The sequence below is a fragment of the Octopus bimaculoides genome, chromosome 24, assembly GCF_046866305.1.
Source record: "Octopus bimaculoides isolate indiv1 chromosome 24, ASM4686630v1, whole genome shotgun sequence".
Classification (NCBI taxonomy): domain Eukaryota; kingdom Metazoa; phylum Mollusca; class Cephalopoda; order Octopoda; family Octopodidae; genus Octopus; species Octopus bimaculoides.
This window is the reverse complement of record NC_142951.1, coordinates 31,320,763-31,339,717: the sequence shown is the minus strand read 5'-3', so window position 1 is coordinate 31,339,717 and position 18,955 is coordinate 31,320,763. Positions and strand designations below refer to the sequence as shown.

At 39.6% G+C, this 18,955-nt stretch overlaps 1 protein-coding gene across 3 annotated transcripts in view; it reads left to right on the top strand.

The window, feature by feature from the left end:
* The window catches only part of LOC106879371 (LIM domain kinase 2), a 137,355-nt gene that overhangs the window by 25,468 nt on the left and 92,932 nt on the right, over window positions 1-18,955 (top strand). The window contains exon 1 of one of the 3 annotated variants that reach the window (XM_089340945.1): window positions 6,925-7,611. The exons of the other annotated variants lie outside the window; for them this stretch is intronic. Within the exon in view, the coding sequence (XP_089197071.1) occupies window positions 7,601-7,611 (11 nt within the window). The 5' untranslated portion in view covers window positions 6,925-7,600. Of the gene's footprint in view, window positions 1-6,924; window positions 7,612-18,955 lie in introns of those variants that run through there. 3 annotated transcript variants of the gene reach the window in all.

Below are 18,955 nucleotides of genomic sequence, written 5' to 3'. Positions count from 1 at the left end.
ATATATATATATATATATATATATATATATATATATATATATATATATATATATATATATACATATATATATATATATATATATATATATATATATATATATATATATATATACATATATATATATATATATACATATATATATATATATATATATACATATGTATACACACATACATATGTATATATACATATATGTAATTTCAATAAATGTCTCAACACCGTGTTGATTAAAGTAGCATTGTTGATGGTGATTAGAATTGTGGGATTTTTAGTTGAAGAGGTGGCCACCAGGACTGTAAGTGGTGATGGCGGCGGCGGTGATGGCGGTACTTGTAATTGTTGTTTTTGTTGTTGTTGTTGTTGTTGTGGTGGCGGTGGCGGCGGAGGGTGCTGCAAGTGGAGATGGCGACAAGATGGAGGAAGATGAAGGAGAAGAAGAGGATGAAGAAGAAGAAGGAGGAGGACTAGGAGGAATATTATTCTCCGTTGTCATAGTGACGTCTTCAATACTTTTCTTTGCTCTCCAGTCCGTTTGCCCTATTGATCTCGAAAACTATCATTGCATAACAGATCCATCCATACAGCTTTCTCCCCGTCCGCCCGTCCCCCCCATTCCCTCGGATATGGTAGCTGTTCATCATCATCATCATCATCGTCATGACCACCACCATCAACCATCATCATCATCACCACCACCGCCACCATCATCATCAGCCATCATCAGCATCAGAAGCAACATCAACATGAGCATCACTATTAACCATCATCATCATCATCATCATCATCATCATCACCACCACCACCACCACTAACCATCATCATCACCGCCACCATCATCACCATCACCACCACTACCATCATCATCATCATCATCATCATCATCATCATCATCGTCATTGCATTTTGCTATCACTTCTCTCCCCCCCCCCCCGCGTTCCCATCACCTCTCAGGGTTTCAGCATCTCACCAATGTTCCCCCCTACACCTATCGACCCTCTACTAACAACAACATCACTATGCTACAATTACTACCACCACCACCACCACCACCATCACCACCACCACTACCACCGTTACTACTACCACCACAACTAATACCAACACCACCCATCAACTACTTCAGCTGCTGCTGCTGCTGCCACCGCTGCCACTGCCACCACTGCCACTGCCCTGCCGCCGCTGCCCTGCCGCCGCTGCCCTGCCGCCGCTGCCCTGCGACCGCTGCTCCCTCCCATCATTACTACCACTAACACTACTGTTACCACCAGTTCCATTACCATTTCTACTACTGCTGCTGCTACTACTACTACTACTACTACTACTACTACTACTGTTACCAGTGTTATGACTGTTGTGAACAACCTCTTTATTGTTGTCATCACAGTTCTGCCTACACATTGAGGATATCAGTTGTCATCACCGTCATCGTCACCATCGTCATCGTCACCATCGTCATCATCATCATCATTATCACCATCATCGTCATCTTTATTATTGATATAAGCATCATCATCATCATCATCATCACTGTAGTCTTTACTTTTATCCTCGACCTGACCCACCATCACCCTCCCTATCCTTGCACATGGGAGAAAGTTGGTATGGTCATGCATGGAGTGTCTTTGATCATGGGTCTGCTTAATCAGGCATGACTTAGGTGGCGGTCAGGTGGGGGGGGGGCTAAACGACACCACCAGCAACACCACTCGGTTACTCGACTTGCTAGAAATAGCAGCCACACATTTCCCTAGGATCGCATGTGACCATCTCAAAGACGCATGATATGTAAATAAATAAATTAATTAATTAATTGCTGGAATGCCTTTGCTGACAGGCTTTCTAAGTCTGGCCTGTCCTGGGGCTAAACAGTATCAACATGATCAGCAACAACAACAACAACAACAGCACTTATGGCATTCCTTGTTTTAGCTATTTTGCTGCCATACCAACGGTTGGGTATCTCGTTGGGGATCTCAACTGCTTCACATTCACTGGCACCAACGCCATGACCAACACCACCGTCTCCTCCATCAGCATCATTTTTTTGCTGTCATCATCATCATTGTCGTCATCATCATCGTTGTCATCATCATCATCATTGTCATCATCATCATTGTCATCATCATCATTGTCATCATCATCATTGTCATCATCATCATTGTCATCCTCATCATTGTCATCATCATCATTGTCATCATCATCATTGTCATCATCATCATTGTCATCATCATCATTGTCATCATCATCATCATTGTTGTCATCATCATCATTGTCATCATCATCCTCATCATTGTCATCATCATCCTCATCATTGTCATCATCATCATTGTCATCATCATCATTGTCATCATCATCATTGTCATCCTCATCATTGTCATCATCATCATTGTCATCATCATCATCATTGTCATCATCATCATCATTGTCATCATCATCCTCATCATTGTCATCATCATCATTGTCATCATCATCATCATCATCATCGTCATCATCATTGTTGTCATCATCATCATTGTCATCAACATCATCATCATCATCGTCGTCGTCATTATCATCGTCTTCATCGTCACTATCCTCCTCAACACATCACCATCGTCGCTATCATCTTCATCTTCGTCCTCCTCGTCTTCATCACATTCGTAACTATTACCAATTCTCTGAATTTGTTTTTCTGTTTGCCATTCTTATTTCTCACATTGTTATAATCATCATCATCATCATCATCATCACCACAACACTTTACATCATTTAAAACCACCACCACCACCACTACCACCATCACTATCATCATCATCATCATCATCACCATCACAAAACCAAAACAAAACAATACAAAAAACAAAACAAAAACTACAGAACTGTTCCCTGCTACCCCACCATCCCCCGGCTTCCCATCACCTGTACCTCCCTCCCTCCCGCCAGCCCTAGACTGTGAGTGATTAAACTCTAACACAAGACACACCCCTGTCTCATCTTAATAACAGCTTCCCCCTCGCCACCACCACCACCACCATAATTACACTATCGCACCTAAATCCCTCCACCCGCTACCGTTACCTCCTACTCTATCCCTACTTTATTTCCTCTCCTTGGCCATCTTATCATCTCTCCTTCTCTCTCTCTCTCTCTCTCTCTCTCTCTTACTTCATCTCCATCACCCCCTCCCCCCTTCCAAGCTACCCCATCATTCCATTCCATTCCACCCGACCTACCTTAATCCGCCCCCCCCCAACCTCACCTGTCTATCCATTTCCTCATCTTTACTTTGCACTCATTCATTACACTCCGGACCCCCACCCATCTCTCTCTCTCTCTCTCTCTCTCTCTCTCTCTCTCTCTCTTTCTTTCTCCCTTCCTCTCTCTCTCCCCTCTTACAATTTATTCATATCTTCAATTATTTCATATTTAGTTTTTCTCATCCCCTGCCCTGGAAAATTAGCACTTTCTGGAATCATCACCATCATCATCATCATCATCATCATCATCATCATCATCATTATTATTATTATTAATGTACACTTGCATTTAATTTTTTTCTTACCATTCCATTCTGTGCAGAGAGCCCTGCCCTTCATGTCTGTCTGTCTTTGTATTGTCTCTTCAACCATTACCCTGGTGGCAAACAAAAGAAATTATTATTACTATCATCATCATCATCATCATTAAGGTGGTGAGCTGGCAGAACTGTTACTGTACTGCACCAAATGCCTACTGGCATTTCGTCTGACTTTACATTCCAAGTTCAAATTCCACTGTAAGTTGTCTTGCCTTCCATCCACTTAGGGTCGATAAAATAAGTACCAGTTTCAATGTAATTGACTTAGCCCTGCCCCCAAACTTGCTGGCCTTGTGCCAAAATTTGAAGCCATTATTATTATTATTATTATTATTATTATTATTATTATTATTATTATTATTGTTATTGAGTGAGAGAGCAGTGCATGCCCATTAAAGTGACACTGGGGTACAAATGTACAAGGCCCAGTATACTCATCGTGACTACCCGTCTGATAAGCAGCCCCTATTTGTTCCATGTACTTCTCGAGATTTTTGCTCACTTTTCCCAGGGCTCCGACAATTATTGGTACTACTGCTACCTTTTCCATTGACCACAACTGCTTAACTTCCCAAGCTAACCTGTCATATCTCTCGACTTTTCTTTCCTCCTTATCGCATACCTTGTTGTCAGCTGGGCATGCTATATCTATGATCCAGCATAGTTTGTTTTCTTTCCTTAGTATTCCTTTATTATTATTATTATTATTATTATTATTGTTAAGGTGGCGAGCTGGCAGTATTGTTAGCACACCAGGCAAAATGCTTAGCAGCATTTCATCTGTCTACGTTCTGAGTTCAAATTCCACCAGGGTCGACATTTGCCTTTTGCCCTTCCGGGGTCAATGAAATAAGTACTAGTTGAGCATTAGGGTCCATGTAATCGACTAGCCCTCTCCCCCAAAATTTCAGCACCTGTGCCTATAGTAGAAAGGATTATTATTATTATTATTATTACGAGAACAAATCAAATTACAGTTTTTTTCTTTTTTATATTTTCTCTAAATTTTTAACTTCAAAATGATTTGTTTGTTTGTATTTTTCAACATTCCATGTGAAATGTGTCAGCAATTTTTTATATATTTTTTTAAAATTTATTTTCCATTCAAAGTATTTCTGTAATTTAAAAAAAAATTTTTTATGTATTTAAAATTTTTTTTTTTTATTTGATCCATAGCAAAACTGCTCAGTGAGAAAAAAAAACAAAAAACTTAAAGCCCACTCTTATACAACCTACTTCTCGGTCGAGTGATTTAGCCATAGTAAAGGTCATCCAACCGTAAAATAACAATTTTACCAATAAAAACATAGATAATGCTACTCTTGTTAAGCAATTGAAATAGCTGTGAAAATCAAGAGACACACAGAAACAGACGAGACAGTGTGGGGGGGGGGGTCTTTTGTCATCCATTTTACTTGTTCCAGTCATTGGGCTTTGGTCATGCTTGAGCACCACCTTGAAGGGATTAATCAGACAAAAAAATGAACCCAGTATTTATTTTTAAACTCTGGTACTTTGTTCTATTGGTTGCTTTTGCTGGACTGCTGTGTGACAGGGATATAAACAAACCAACACCGGCTGTGAAGTGGTAGTGGGACAAGTATAGGTATAAAGACACACATAAATACATGCGCGTACATACATACGTATCTTTTATATTTATCTTTTACTTGTTTCAGTCATTAGACTGTGGCCATGCTGGGGCACCGCCTTGAATTTTTAGTTGAATGAATCGACCCCAATACTTCCTTTTTGAAACTTGGTACTTATTCTATCAGTCCTTTTTGTCGAACTGCTAAGTTATAGGGATGCAAGCACACCAACACTAGTTGTCAAGCGGTGGTGGGGAGGACAAACACAGACAGAAACACCCCCACCCCCTACACACACACACACACACATATACATGCGACAAGCTTCTTTCAGTTTCCGTCTACCAGATCCACTCATGAGGCTTTGGTCGGTCTGGGGCTATATTAGAAAACACTTGACCTAGTTGCTAGGCAGTGGGACTGAACCTGGAACCATGCAGTTGGGAAACAAGCTTCTTACCACACAGCCACTCCTATATATATATATATATATATATATATATATATATATATATATATATATATATATATATATATATATATATATATATATATATATATATATATATATATATATATATATATATATATATATATATATATATATATATATATATATATATATATATATATATATATATATATATATATATATGAATGAAAGTACATAAATGACAAGGGAACAGCAAAATATGTCATGAACTTCACTAGCTTACAACTGTTTCTGCTATAAGCTGCAATGCGTTGACATTTGAGTGCTTTTGTATCACATTGTAGCTTCAGAACTTCAAAAATGAGGCGCAGTTTCATTTGGGAAAGCATTTACCTTTGAACACACACACAACCATGTCTGGGTATCTATGCAAGTGCATATCTGCATGAGTATCCTTGCGTATACATATGCATTTAGGGGCTGTAAGAGGGGCTTCCAACTGGTATATCAGTTTTGGGGTTTACTACTCTTGGTAGGGCTCCTCCTTGAGAAAAAAACCAAACTTACAGCCCCTCCCCCCCCGTATTTTGCGAGGATGTGTTCCCCCCCTCTTTCCTTTAGTGCTTGAAAAACTGTTTCGTTCCACCTTGCTAAATTTCTCTTGGAGGCCCTGCTTCTATACAAATGAGGCTTTGTATTATATATAGTAGATATGTGAGTTTATGTATTAGTGTGTGTGTATGTGTGTGTGTGTGTGTGTGTGTTTAATATGCATGTCTCCCTTTCTTTCTGTCTGTCTCTTTCTTTCCCCCTCCTTCCATCCCTTCCTCCTCTCTCTATATGTTGAATGTCATCTCTCTTCCTTTCTGTCTTTCTCTATCTCCCCCCTCTCTCTCTCACAGATTTATACAAATATATATATGTATAGACATACATACATACATACATATATATATATACACTCATTTGTGTATACACACACACTTACACATACGTTTGTGTGCGTATATATGCATATATATTATGCATATGTAGCATGTAGGGATGTGTTTGTGTGTACGTATGTCTATATGTATGTATGTATGTATGTATGTATGTATGTATACACACCTACATTGTTGCATAAAGAATATTTTCCAGATGTAATGAAAGATAGAGAGGTAGGCTTCATATATATACGTGTGTCTGTGTGTTTGTGTGTCTGTGTTTTTGTTTGTGTGTGTGTGTTTGTGTATGCAAAGGGGAGAGATAGAGACTTATAGAGAAAGAAACAGAAAGAAAAAAAAAGAGTAGCTTAGAGAAAGTCAGAAACACAGAGAGGGAGGGAAAGAAAGAGAAAGAGAGAGAGAGAGAGAGAGGGGGGGTGGGGTGAAGGAATAAGAAGCAGACGCGATGAGGTAACCGGGTCGGCCGCTGCCACAAAGTGGATTCCGTCCAAGTCTGCTGTTTGTTTTGGTTACTGGACGTGGCCAGGGTGCCAGCTGCCTGTCTTATCGATTTAATTATTGTTGTTCTTGTTATTACTATCTTCAAAAAGACTTACCGGACGTTAGGTCTAACGCCGGTTAGACAGACTGATACATACAGAAAAAGAGAAAGCGAGAGAGAGAGAAAGCGAGAGGGATGGTGGAGCAGACCATGCGAGATTCAACGATGCTAAAAAAGCCGACTGTCTGTCGTCTGCCAGTGAATGAATGAAGAAGCACAAGTCTTCGTCCGTTGTTCCTTGTTCGTCGTTGTTCAGGGATGTTGTTGTTAATGGAGAAGTACCTGCGGCCCTTAACCGGTCTGCTGGATTCCCGTTCACCGGTATCGCTCCCCCTTTTTTCCGTCCCGGCGGCCTCACAAGTCTCGATGTCTTCTTTCTCTCGTCGTCTGCCCTTCACCCTCGACACTACTACTTCTACTACTACTGCACACACACGTGTGTCTGTGACACTCCCTCTTCTTGTTCTCACTGTTGTTGTTGTTGTTAGATTTTGAAAGAGGAAAAACAAAAAAAAAACCACCCTAAAACATGGGTATCTGGTAAGTGAAATATCCTTCTTCTTCTTCTTCTTCTTCTTCTTCTTCATCAACACCACCACCACCACCACCACCACCTTCTTCTTCTTCATTATCATCAACACTACCACCACCTTCTTCCTTTTTACCTCTTTGTCCTTTCTTTCTTTCCCTGTACTGCATTGTTGTGTATTTTTTGTTGTTGTTTAACTCTAAGTTTGCTCCAATCAAGGTGTTGCTCCATCTGTGGCCATCCTGTATTGTTTTTTTATTTTGTTTTTATTTATCTTTTTCTTTCTTTTCTGTTTGTTTTTGTGGCCACAGAGAGTCCAGTGTGATTTGGCTGCCATTTCTAGCAAATCAAAAATCTCCTTATTGACTCGTTCTTGTCTTGCCATAGGTGGTCAGCTCTCATCAACCAGACCTATGATCAAAGACACTCCACCCATGACCACCCCAGCACTATATTATCTAATATGTCCTTCCTTTTTTCAGAATGATAAAGTGTGGTTTGAGAGGGGAACTACAGCTACTATTTTTAGCAAACTAAGTGATCACATAGAGGTTTATTCTTTGCGTCATTTGACTGTGGCCATGCTGGAGCACCGCAGGACTTATCCTTTTATAAGCCTGGTACTTATTCTATTGGTCTCTTTTGCCAAACTGCTTAGTTACAGGGATGTAAACACACCAACATCGGTTGTTGAGTGGTGGTGGTGGTGGTGGGACAAAGACAGACTCAAAGACACTCACACACATAACTATATACGTAATCATACACAACAGGCTTCTTTCAGTTTCCATGTACCAAATCCACTCACAAGGCTTTGGTCGGCCCGAGGTTATAGTAGAAGACACTCGCCCAAGGTGCCACACAGTGGGACTGAACCTGGAGCCATGTGGTTGGGAAGTAAGCGTCTTACCACACAGCCACGCCCCTCACTGATGTCGTTTAGCCCTAGGTCAGCCACGATTGAACTTTGTGGGCAAATAAAGAAATAAAAAAGCAAAAGAAGCCCATTGTATATACGTGTGTGTGTGCATGTATTGCTGTTTCCTTTCTTTAAGATATCATGTGATAGTTGTAAACAAGAGTCACTGTCATGCAAATGGCGTCCTTTGTTTCCAATCTTCCATGAAAACATGTCTGGTCACGGGGAAAATACTACAGAGGAGGATCGGCAACAAGAAGGGCATATGGCTGCAGAAAATCCGACTCCAAAAATTCTATCCAACCTATGCCAGCATGGAAAAGTGGACTGGAACAAGGTGAAATGAAGTGTCTTGCCCAAAGATACAATGCATTGTGTGTGTATGTGTGTGTGTGGGGGGGGGGGTACAACATTCTGGTGAGTGCTGCCTTATTAATAACTTGCTTTAATGTTTTAGAAAGTAACTTTGGATGTAGTTGAGGTAGTAGTAAAAATCCTCTGCACTGAAAGACGGTTGCACATTGCTGTAACAGTAACTACATCAATAAAAAAAGTAAAAGACACATGCAATCGTTAAGACACCCACGTATATTGTTATTTTGTATGGATTGTCCAATGTGGATTCATTCCTTCGTAGTTGCTTGTCCATTGTTCTTTTTTGATTTGGTGTCAAATTTAGGAAGAAGAATAATCCAAGAGGAGATCAATAAATCAATATTGCTGTTGTTGTTGTTGTTGATCAGTCCTAAGTCCAGTCATGACCAACCATCCTGCTTCATATATATTTGTTTCTACTTTCATTTTTGGCTGTAGTCTATCTAGGGCCTGGTACTTATTCTATTGGCCTCTTTTGTCAAACTGTTAAGTTACAGGGATGTAAACACACCAACATTGGTTGTCAAGCATTAATCACATTAATCCAATGTATGTATGTTAATGTTAAATTGTAAGTAAGATATACATAACATTTGAAATTTCTTGTGAAGTCTGTTTGCAGAGTAATTACATATGAAAACAAAAAAACTGGAAGAATTTGGTATTTATTTTAATTCCATGCCACATGTGTTTCATTTGTAAGATAGGAGTTACAAAAGTCTACATGTAGAGAAAATATTGTTTAGAATCTCCTATCCTGTTATAAAACATGGGTGACATGAAATAAAAAAAATAACAAATTTTTCCAGTCTTTTGTGTGTGTATGTGTGTGTGTTGAATATATATATATTACATCCATTCATGTGTGTATGTAATATGTATGTAATATACATACATGTACACAGACATGCAGGAAGTAAGTAGACACCTTTAATTTTCAAAATCTTTTATTTGATATTAATTGGTTGAAGGAGAGGTTTTCTTCTAGCTGCTCGTCCATAATACCCACTCTTATGCAGATATGTAACATACGTTCTTGGACTAACTTCTAGCTGTTTTGCAATGTCAGAAGCCTTCGAACGGGATCCGTTTTCCAGCGTAGAGCCAGTAAACCTATGACCAAAGATGCTTTGCCTACAGTCATCTTGCCATTCACCCCCTGCATCCTCCATACTCCCCACTGACATCATGTATCTAGGATTACACTATTTAATGTGTTCTTCTTTTTAATATATTAAAGTAATATTCGAGAGAGGTTTGACATGTCCCAACTCCCTCGTTGCTTCGGTAATCAAATCAGTTAATCAAACAGATATATCTTGTATCTTCCGATTGTCCTGCTTTCTCCGATTCACTCTTTAAATTCTGTGTAAGACGACTAAAATCAACAGCTTCTAGATAAACAGAAGCAACAGCGACTACAAGAACGACAACAGCAACAAGAACAAACTCATACAACATTGGATTGAGAGAAAATGGTGTTTTCTTGGAGGTGGGGAGCTTTTTGTATTGAGAGGGGACGAGGAGGGAGGGAGGGACTAAATTTTTTTATTTTTATTTCCGCTTTCATAAGGAAAGACGTTGTGAGTGAGTCATTTGTATTGGGGTGGCAGTGGCGGTTTTGGCAGTGACGGTGGTGGGGTGGGGGTTGGTAGTTGTAGTGGTGGTGGCTGTGGTGGTGATGTTAATATTGATAATTGTGGTGGTGCTGGTGCTGGTGTTGGTATTGGTGGTGGTGGTGGTGGTGGTAGTGTTGACAGTTATGGTGTATGTCGTGGTGGTAGCCGTGACAGCAATAGTTATTTTGATGATGGTGGTGGTGGTGGTGGTGACAGCAGAAGTATTTTAAACAGTTTTTTTTTTTTTCGCTAAATATTTCAGGTAGTGTAAATTGTTTGTGTACTTTGCAAAAGTGTTTGTTTGTGTGTGTGTGTGTAGATATAGGAAGAGATATATGAAAGAGTTAGGAAGTGATTTGAAAGATAGACACGCACACACACACATGCACACACACACACACACACACACATACATACATACATACATACATACATGCATATGTACATACATATATATATGTATGTATATATGTGTATTTATATTTATATATGTATGTATATGTAAATAGATTTAGTTATCAAGTAAACTTCCCACTTATGTATATATGTGTGTGTCTATATATATATATATATATATATATATTTATATACATATGTATACTTATATAGTAATCACATAAAACTCACACACACACACACACACACACATGTATGTTAACTGTGTGTGTATGTTGAGGGAAAAGAATGGATTTAGTAAGGAGAATGTGATTAAAGAAACAATGCAGGTTGTGTGTGTGTGTGTGTGTGTGTGTGTGTGTGTGTGTGTGTGTGTGTGTGTGTGTGTGTGTGTGTGTGTGTGTGTGTGTGTGTGTGTGTGCATGAGAGAGGCTGGAAATTACATCAGATTAATCATTTCGTAGCAATTATTTATGAAGATCATTGCCAACTTTGTTTACAGTAAAGTAAGTCCTTGCAGGAGAAATTTTTCTGAACGAATAAATAAGAATCTCCTCTACCATCACCACCGTCACTACCACCTCCACTGCCACTAACACCATCACCACAATTGTCATCATCATCACCACCGTCACCATCACCCCCTACTGCCACCCTGAAAACCACAACTACCTTTCCCCTACCCATCTACCCACACAAATTTAATGCTTTGAAAATAATTGTTAAATTTCTCAGAAATTCCCTTGTCACCACCGGCACCAATTCCATTCTGCTACTACTGTTTGCCACCACCACCACCTGGCACTCCATTGCTTACGATAATGAAGGTTCCAGTTGATCCGACCAGTGGAACAGCTTGCTCATGAAATCAACATGGAAGTGGCTGAGCACTCCACAGACATGTGTACCCTTAGCGTAGTTCTCAGGAAGTGCCAACATAGTAAAGAATGTGACAAGGCTGGACCTCTGTAATTACGGGTACTACTCGTTTTCTGCCAGCTGTGTGGACTGAAGCAATGTGAAATACCTTAGGAATGAGAACCCAGGTTCGAAACTTCCCCGAGACACCTGATGAAAGCTGGAGGGTATATCAACCCTGTGTTAACAACAGACAAGATGAGGACAAATATTGTTGGGCCTCATGGAGGCAATGACAAGCGACTGAGACCTTTGGAGATATGCTGTGCTTGAGAAGACCCAGCAAGCCAAATGAGACTATAACCGTGGCTGATGCCAGTGTCACATAACCGGCCCATTGGGCAATAAACTATGCTTGAGAAGACCGGCTTAGTCAAATGAAATCATTGTTGTGGCTGATGCCAGTACAGCACGACTGGCACCTGTGCTGGTGGCACATAAAAAGCACCATTCAAGCGTGGTTGATGCCAGTCCCCCTGGACTGGTTCCCGTGCCAGTGGCATGTAAATTGCACCATACAAATGTGGTCAATGCTAGTGCTGCCTGACTGTGCGCCTGTATATTGGATACATCATCATTCTCCGCCACACCTCATCCACGATGCAGTAACAAGGTCGATGCAGTTGATATTCCATCTGATCTTCTGCCAATTTATTGTCTACTGGGAAATCATAGGCCAACAGAGAAGGGGAAAGTCGCAGAGGAACACAGGTGGTGGTGGTGGAGTGTTCATTAGAATTACTTTAGTTTAAGGAATGATTGTTGCATATCGCCGGACTGATGCAAACAAGCATGGGTCTGTCCAGAGACCTTACCTTCAGAAAGGAACAGAAAAGTTCCTGCAGAAATTCATTACATTGTGTGTGTGTGTGTGTGTGAGTATATTTCATTTTTTCCTTTATCTGTTATCTGTCTTAGTCATTAGACTGCAGTCATGCTGGAGCACTACTTTGAAGATTTAACCCTAGAACTAATTTAATTTTAAAAGCCTGGTACTTGTTCTATTTGTCTCTTTTTGCTGAAGCGCTAAGTTATAGTGATGTAAACAAACCAACACCAATTGTCAAGCAGTGGTAGGATACAAACATAGACACACCCACACAGATACACACACACACACACACACACACACACACACACACACACATACAAAGGGCTTCTTTCAGTTTTCGTCTGCCAAATCCACTCGCAAGGCTTTGGTTGACCAAAGACTATAGTAGAAGACACTTGCCCAAGGTGGCATGCTGTAGAGCTGAACCCAGAACCATGTGGTTGGGAAGCAAACTTCATCACATATATATATATATGAATATGTGTAGAATTGATAGTGGTGGTGGTGGATAGGTGGTAGTTGTGGTGGTGGTGGTGGTGGATATGGTGGTAGTAGTGGTGGTGGCAGATGTGGTAGTTAGTGGTGGATAAGTGGTAATTGTGGTGGCAGATATAGTGGTGGTGGATATGGTGGTAGTGGTGGTGGTGGTTTGGGGAAATAATAGTGGTAACAGTGTTGATGTGTGCAGTAATATTGGTAGTAGTGATGGTGGTGGCTGTGGTGATTATGGTAGTAGTAGTAGTAATAGTGGTAGTAATAGTGTATGGTAGTAGGGGTGGCTGTCATATTTTTTAGTGGTGGTGGTGGTCGTAGAAGTAGTAGTAGTTTTAGTGGTGGTGGTGGTGGTGGTGGTGGTGGTGGTAGTAGTAGTAGTAGTGGTATCTTGTTTATTTTCCATGTCTTTATCGATCTTGAGATGTCTATTAAACTGATTTCTTGTAAGGGAACCAACTGAATGGATCAATACGGCCCCCGCACATTTATACATACGTACACACACATATACATATTTACATGTACTTGTAACAAACATACACATATATATATACACACAAAACAAAAATGTGGTGCAAATTCACACATACACACATACATACATAAACACACAAGCCTATACGTACACACACGTACGCAAGCATTACATATCCACACAAGCACAGGCACACACACATGCAAGCACACAAACATACTTGCATACACACACAAGCAATAACATGCTCACATACGCCAGTATATTTACACACATGCATGTACACACATATGCATATACACACACATGCATATGCACATACACATTTACATGCAAGTATTTACACATACATACAAGCACATATACATGGGCATATACTCACAGGCATGGACATGGACACACACACACACACACACATAGTGCAAATACACACATATTTACTAAACGTGCTAAGTAAGCTTCTTAGCCACACAGTCAAGCCTGCGCCTATAAAAGTTACACGAGAAGCAATGGAATGTCATGAATATCTTCTGCTTAAGTATTTCCCTATGTAGACCATCATTGAAATTCTTGTATTCTATTGTGTTACTTCTGAGTAAGTTTGTATATCAATGAAGATAAACTGTAGAATGTTTTACACTTCGATACAAAGGATAGAGGCGAAAGGTTTTTGTGGATTCTATCTTCACAGAATTTGCGCTTATATTTATTTGGGTCTTTGGTTTCTTGATCATATTCCATTCAATGTCCTGGTCAATCTTTCTATCTGTCAAGGACCATATGTAGTTTCTCAATGTCATGGATGTATGGTTGTATGAGTATTCAAATAATAATAACTGTTGATAGAATCTTTGCTTAAACTGACCTTTTATCATGCCTATATGATATTTTTTCACCACTGTTGAGCTGAACTCTACCTTATATATGACCGTGATATTTTTGTGATGAAATAGGGCCATGTTTGATGTAAGCCTGTCAGGGCCATATATGACTTTTCAATGTCATGGATATTTGGTTGTCTGAGTATTCAAAATGATAATAACTGTTTATAGAATCTTTTCTTAAATTGACCTTCTGTCATGCTTATATAACAATCTTTTGACTACTATTGAGCTGAACTCTGCCTTATATGTGATCAATTTGATGCTTGAGTGATGATACAGAGCTGTGTTTGATGTAAACTTGTCAGTTTCATTCTGTTGGACAATCAGAAGTAATATTTTATCAAATATTAACCCAAAACTTAACAAATGAGAGCAAAGGGAAACAGTCTCTCTGTATAGGTGCACACCTGGCTCTGTGGTAAGAAGTTTTGGTAAGAAGTTTGCTTCCCAACTGCATGGTTTAGGGTTCTATCCCATTGCATGGCATCTTGGGCATCTATTCCTTAGACAACTGAAGCTTTGTGAGTGGATTTGGTTGATGGAAACTGAAAGAAGTCCATCTTCATCATTTAATGTTTGCATTCCATGCTAGCATGGGTTAGACGGTTTGACTGGAACTGGTAAGCTGGTGCACTGCACCAAGTTCCAGTCTAATGGTGGAGGATAGACAAACACACACACACAATGAGCTTCTTTCAGTTTCCATCTACCAAATCCACTCACAAGGCTTATTGTAGAAGACACTTGGCCCAGGTGCCATGCAATAGGACTGAACCCAGAATCATGTGGTTGGCAAGCAATGATGAGTATTTCATCATATTTTGTACTACTAACCACTCACGTAGCTAGAATGTGTGCTGCCCGCTGGCTCCCACAAAAAATACATATTGCCTACGGCAGACCCAAAAGTGGTGCTACCCACATAAAAGTGCCATCTGGGCAGACTGCCCCCTCAGCTCCACTCTAGCTATGGTAGTACTACTAACTGTTATATACACACATGTTGTGAGTAGCTGGATTTATATTCTGTGAAGTACTACATGTGGCTAGTATTTGAATATAATTTGTAGTACACAATATTTTATCAGTATATGTGGCTAGTGGCTGTGTGGTAAGAAGCTTGCTTCCGAACCACATGGTTCTGGTTTCAGTCCTACTGTGTAGCCCCTTGGATAAGCGTCTTCTTCAACTATAGCCTCGGGCTAACCGAAGCCTTGTGAGTAGATCTGGTAGATGGAAACTGATAGAAGCCCACTATGTGTGTGTGTGTCTTTGTGTATGTGTTTGCCCTCCACAACCGCTTGACACCTGTTGGCCTTGTAACTTAACACTTCGGCAAAAGAGACCAATAGAATAAATACCAGGCTTTACCAAAAAATAATAAGCTCCAGGGTTGATTCATTCGACTAAAAATTCTTCAAGGTGGTGCTCCAACATGGCCATAGTCTAATGCCTGAAACAGATAAAAATTAAAATGGTAAAAGGCACTAACTATTATAGCTACATTGTTGGTCAGTATTTCGCCATATTTTCTGCTGCTATTAGAATATGCGATTAGCATTTATATTATGGACTACTCTGTTATATCTAGACATGTTATTGGTGGTTGAATATATTTTGTATTACTAGCTATAATTATAGCAACCAATATCTGAAAGAAATAGTGTTGCTATGTAACGATGTGTACCGATATAATTATTTCTGTTTTGTTTCCATATAACCTGTAGTTTTCATAGCATATGACATACAACACAGCGCTGGGTCACGTTTTATATCCGAATAATTGGTTTTTAAAAGAGCAGAATTTTGGAGAAAAAACAATGAAAGGAGTAATTTTCTGTTTTTAATTTTGCTAATTCGCTAAATTTCAGTAATTTATTGATGAAAAAATAATATTTGAACTTTCTACTTGCAAAAAAAAAAAAAAAAATCCTTAAAAAAAACTTTCTAGCAAACAAATATTTGAACTTTCCAAGATACCAGAGTGAACACTCGAGTGAACACTCGAGTGAACACTCGAGTGAAGGCAAGCAAGTTATGCAATCAAACGGATGCAATGGAAAAATGCTGGTGCCAGGCAGATGCTATATGTCTTATCTTTTGTTTGTTTTCCGTCATTGGACTGTGGCCATGCTGGGGCACCACCTTTCAAGGGTTTAGCTGAACAAATCAACCCCAGTAATTATTTTTAAGTTGTGCTAAAAAATTTTTTTTAGCAGAGTGAATTTGGTAGATAGAAACTGTGAGGAAGCCTAGTGTGTATTAAGCATATATATATATATATATATATATATATATATAAAGTGTAGTATATTGCCACTTAAGTGTGGTTGACCCCTAGGGGTGGATGTTACTGTTGCTTTTAGCCCCAGGAGGACATCTCCTCCAGCTGGCTAATCGACACACTACTGTGTCCTGTTTGCCAAGGGAAGAGAATTAACATTGCTTATATATATATATATATATATATATATATATATATATATATATATATTACTCTTTTAATTGTTTCAGTCATTTGACTGCGGCCATGCTGGAGCACTGCCTTTAGACTAGCAAATCAACCCCAGGACTTATTCTTTGTAAGCCTAGTACTTATTCTATCGGTCTTTTTTTGCCGAACCGCTAAATGACGGGGACATAAACACACCAGCATTGGTTGTCAAGCAATGCTAGGGGGACAAACACACACAAACACACATATATATACATATATACGACGGGCTTCTTTTAGTTTCCGTCTACAAAATCCACTCACAAGGCTTTGGTTGGCCCAAGGCTATAGTAGAAGACACTTGCCCAAGATGTCACACAGTGGGATTGAACCCGGAACTATGTGGTTAGTAAGCAAGCTACTTACCACACAGCCACTCCTGCACCATATATATATATATATATATATATATATATCATCGGTTTTTTACTTGCTCCAGTCATTAGAATGCAGCCATGCTGGGGCACTGCCTTGAAGAATTTTAGCCGAACAAATCAACCCCAGTAATTATTTTTAAGCCTGGTAATTGTTCTGTCTCCCTTGCTGACCTCAGGGTTAATCTTGTAGCATGAGGGCTGGCTCAGTCTGCTGTTTGCTTGACAACAAAGCCCAGATAATTGAAAACTTGTGACCCTAGGTCAGTTTGATATCTTGGCTTTGTACATGGTAAGCTAATCTGGTTCCCTGGTGGCTTTCATAATCTTGTAGTTTTCTTTTTGTTTTTGCTCTGTGCATGCATGTGTGTGTGTGTGTGTGTGTTTATCTCTAGTTTGAAAGTCTCAAGAGAGTTGTCTAATTCTGCTAGTCAGTCTCTGGAGCTCAGCTGGGATGATAATAATCTGCATAAAGTCACCAGTATAACAAAGGTTACTTAGCTACCGGCAGCTGATGTGATGTATAGACTGAGATCATTCACTGACCGCTGTATCAATTCCTCAGAGATGTGGTTACAGCAGACAGATGAAACAAGACAATCTCACTGAACTTTCCTCATGCTAGAGACCAACCCATAAGCTCTTGTCTCACTCTTAAGTCACCTGCTGACATGTATACAGTCTTTGCATATATATATCTATCTATGTGTGTGTGTGTGTGTGTCTTTGTGTCTGTGTCTGCCCCCCCCCCATCACAGCTTGACAACCAGTGTTGGTGTGTTTACATCCCCCATAACTTAGTGGTTCAGCAGAAAAGCCCAATAGAATAAGTACTAGGCTTAAAAAAAAAAATCCTGAGGTCAATTTGTTTGACTGCAAAAATGCCTTCAAGGTGGTGCCCCAGCATGGCCACAGTCAGTATGACTGAAACAAGTAAAAGATAAAAGAAAAGAACAAAGTTGTTGACAACTTTTGCTCTGTTAGTGGGGCAGGTGCCAAATTCTTTCTTTCACTTTAGCTTCCAGGAGAATTTCTGCTATGTGGCACAATACATTCTTTTCTAGGCACAAGGCCCGAAATTAGATCGACCCGCAGTATGCAACTGGTACGTAATTTATCAACCCTGAAAGGATGAAAGGCAAAGTCGACCTCGGCGAAATTTGAACTCAGAACGAAAAGACAGACGAAATACCGCTAAGCATTTTGCTTGGTGTGCCATTATATCATTATTATTATTATTATTATTATTATTATTATTGAGTGAGAGAGCAGTGCATGCCATCAAAGTGACACGGTGGTACAAATATATGAAGCTCAGTATACCCACCATGACTACCCATCTGATAAGGGTACACCAGGTGAATTATTCAAACCCCAAAGAATTCCTCTTAATTATTATTGTTTATTATTATTATTATTTGATGAAAATTCACAGCTAATTTTGCTGGGTATGATGGAAAGTGTCAGCTGTCCACAGCCAGCAGACTAAGGTGACATTTGTTTACTGGTCACGCTGCGAAGAATTCTTGCAGTTCCAAGCAATGCTGAATTTTGTAGGTGTTCTATCTTTACAT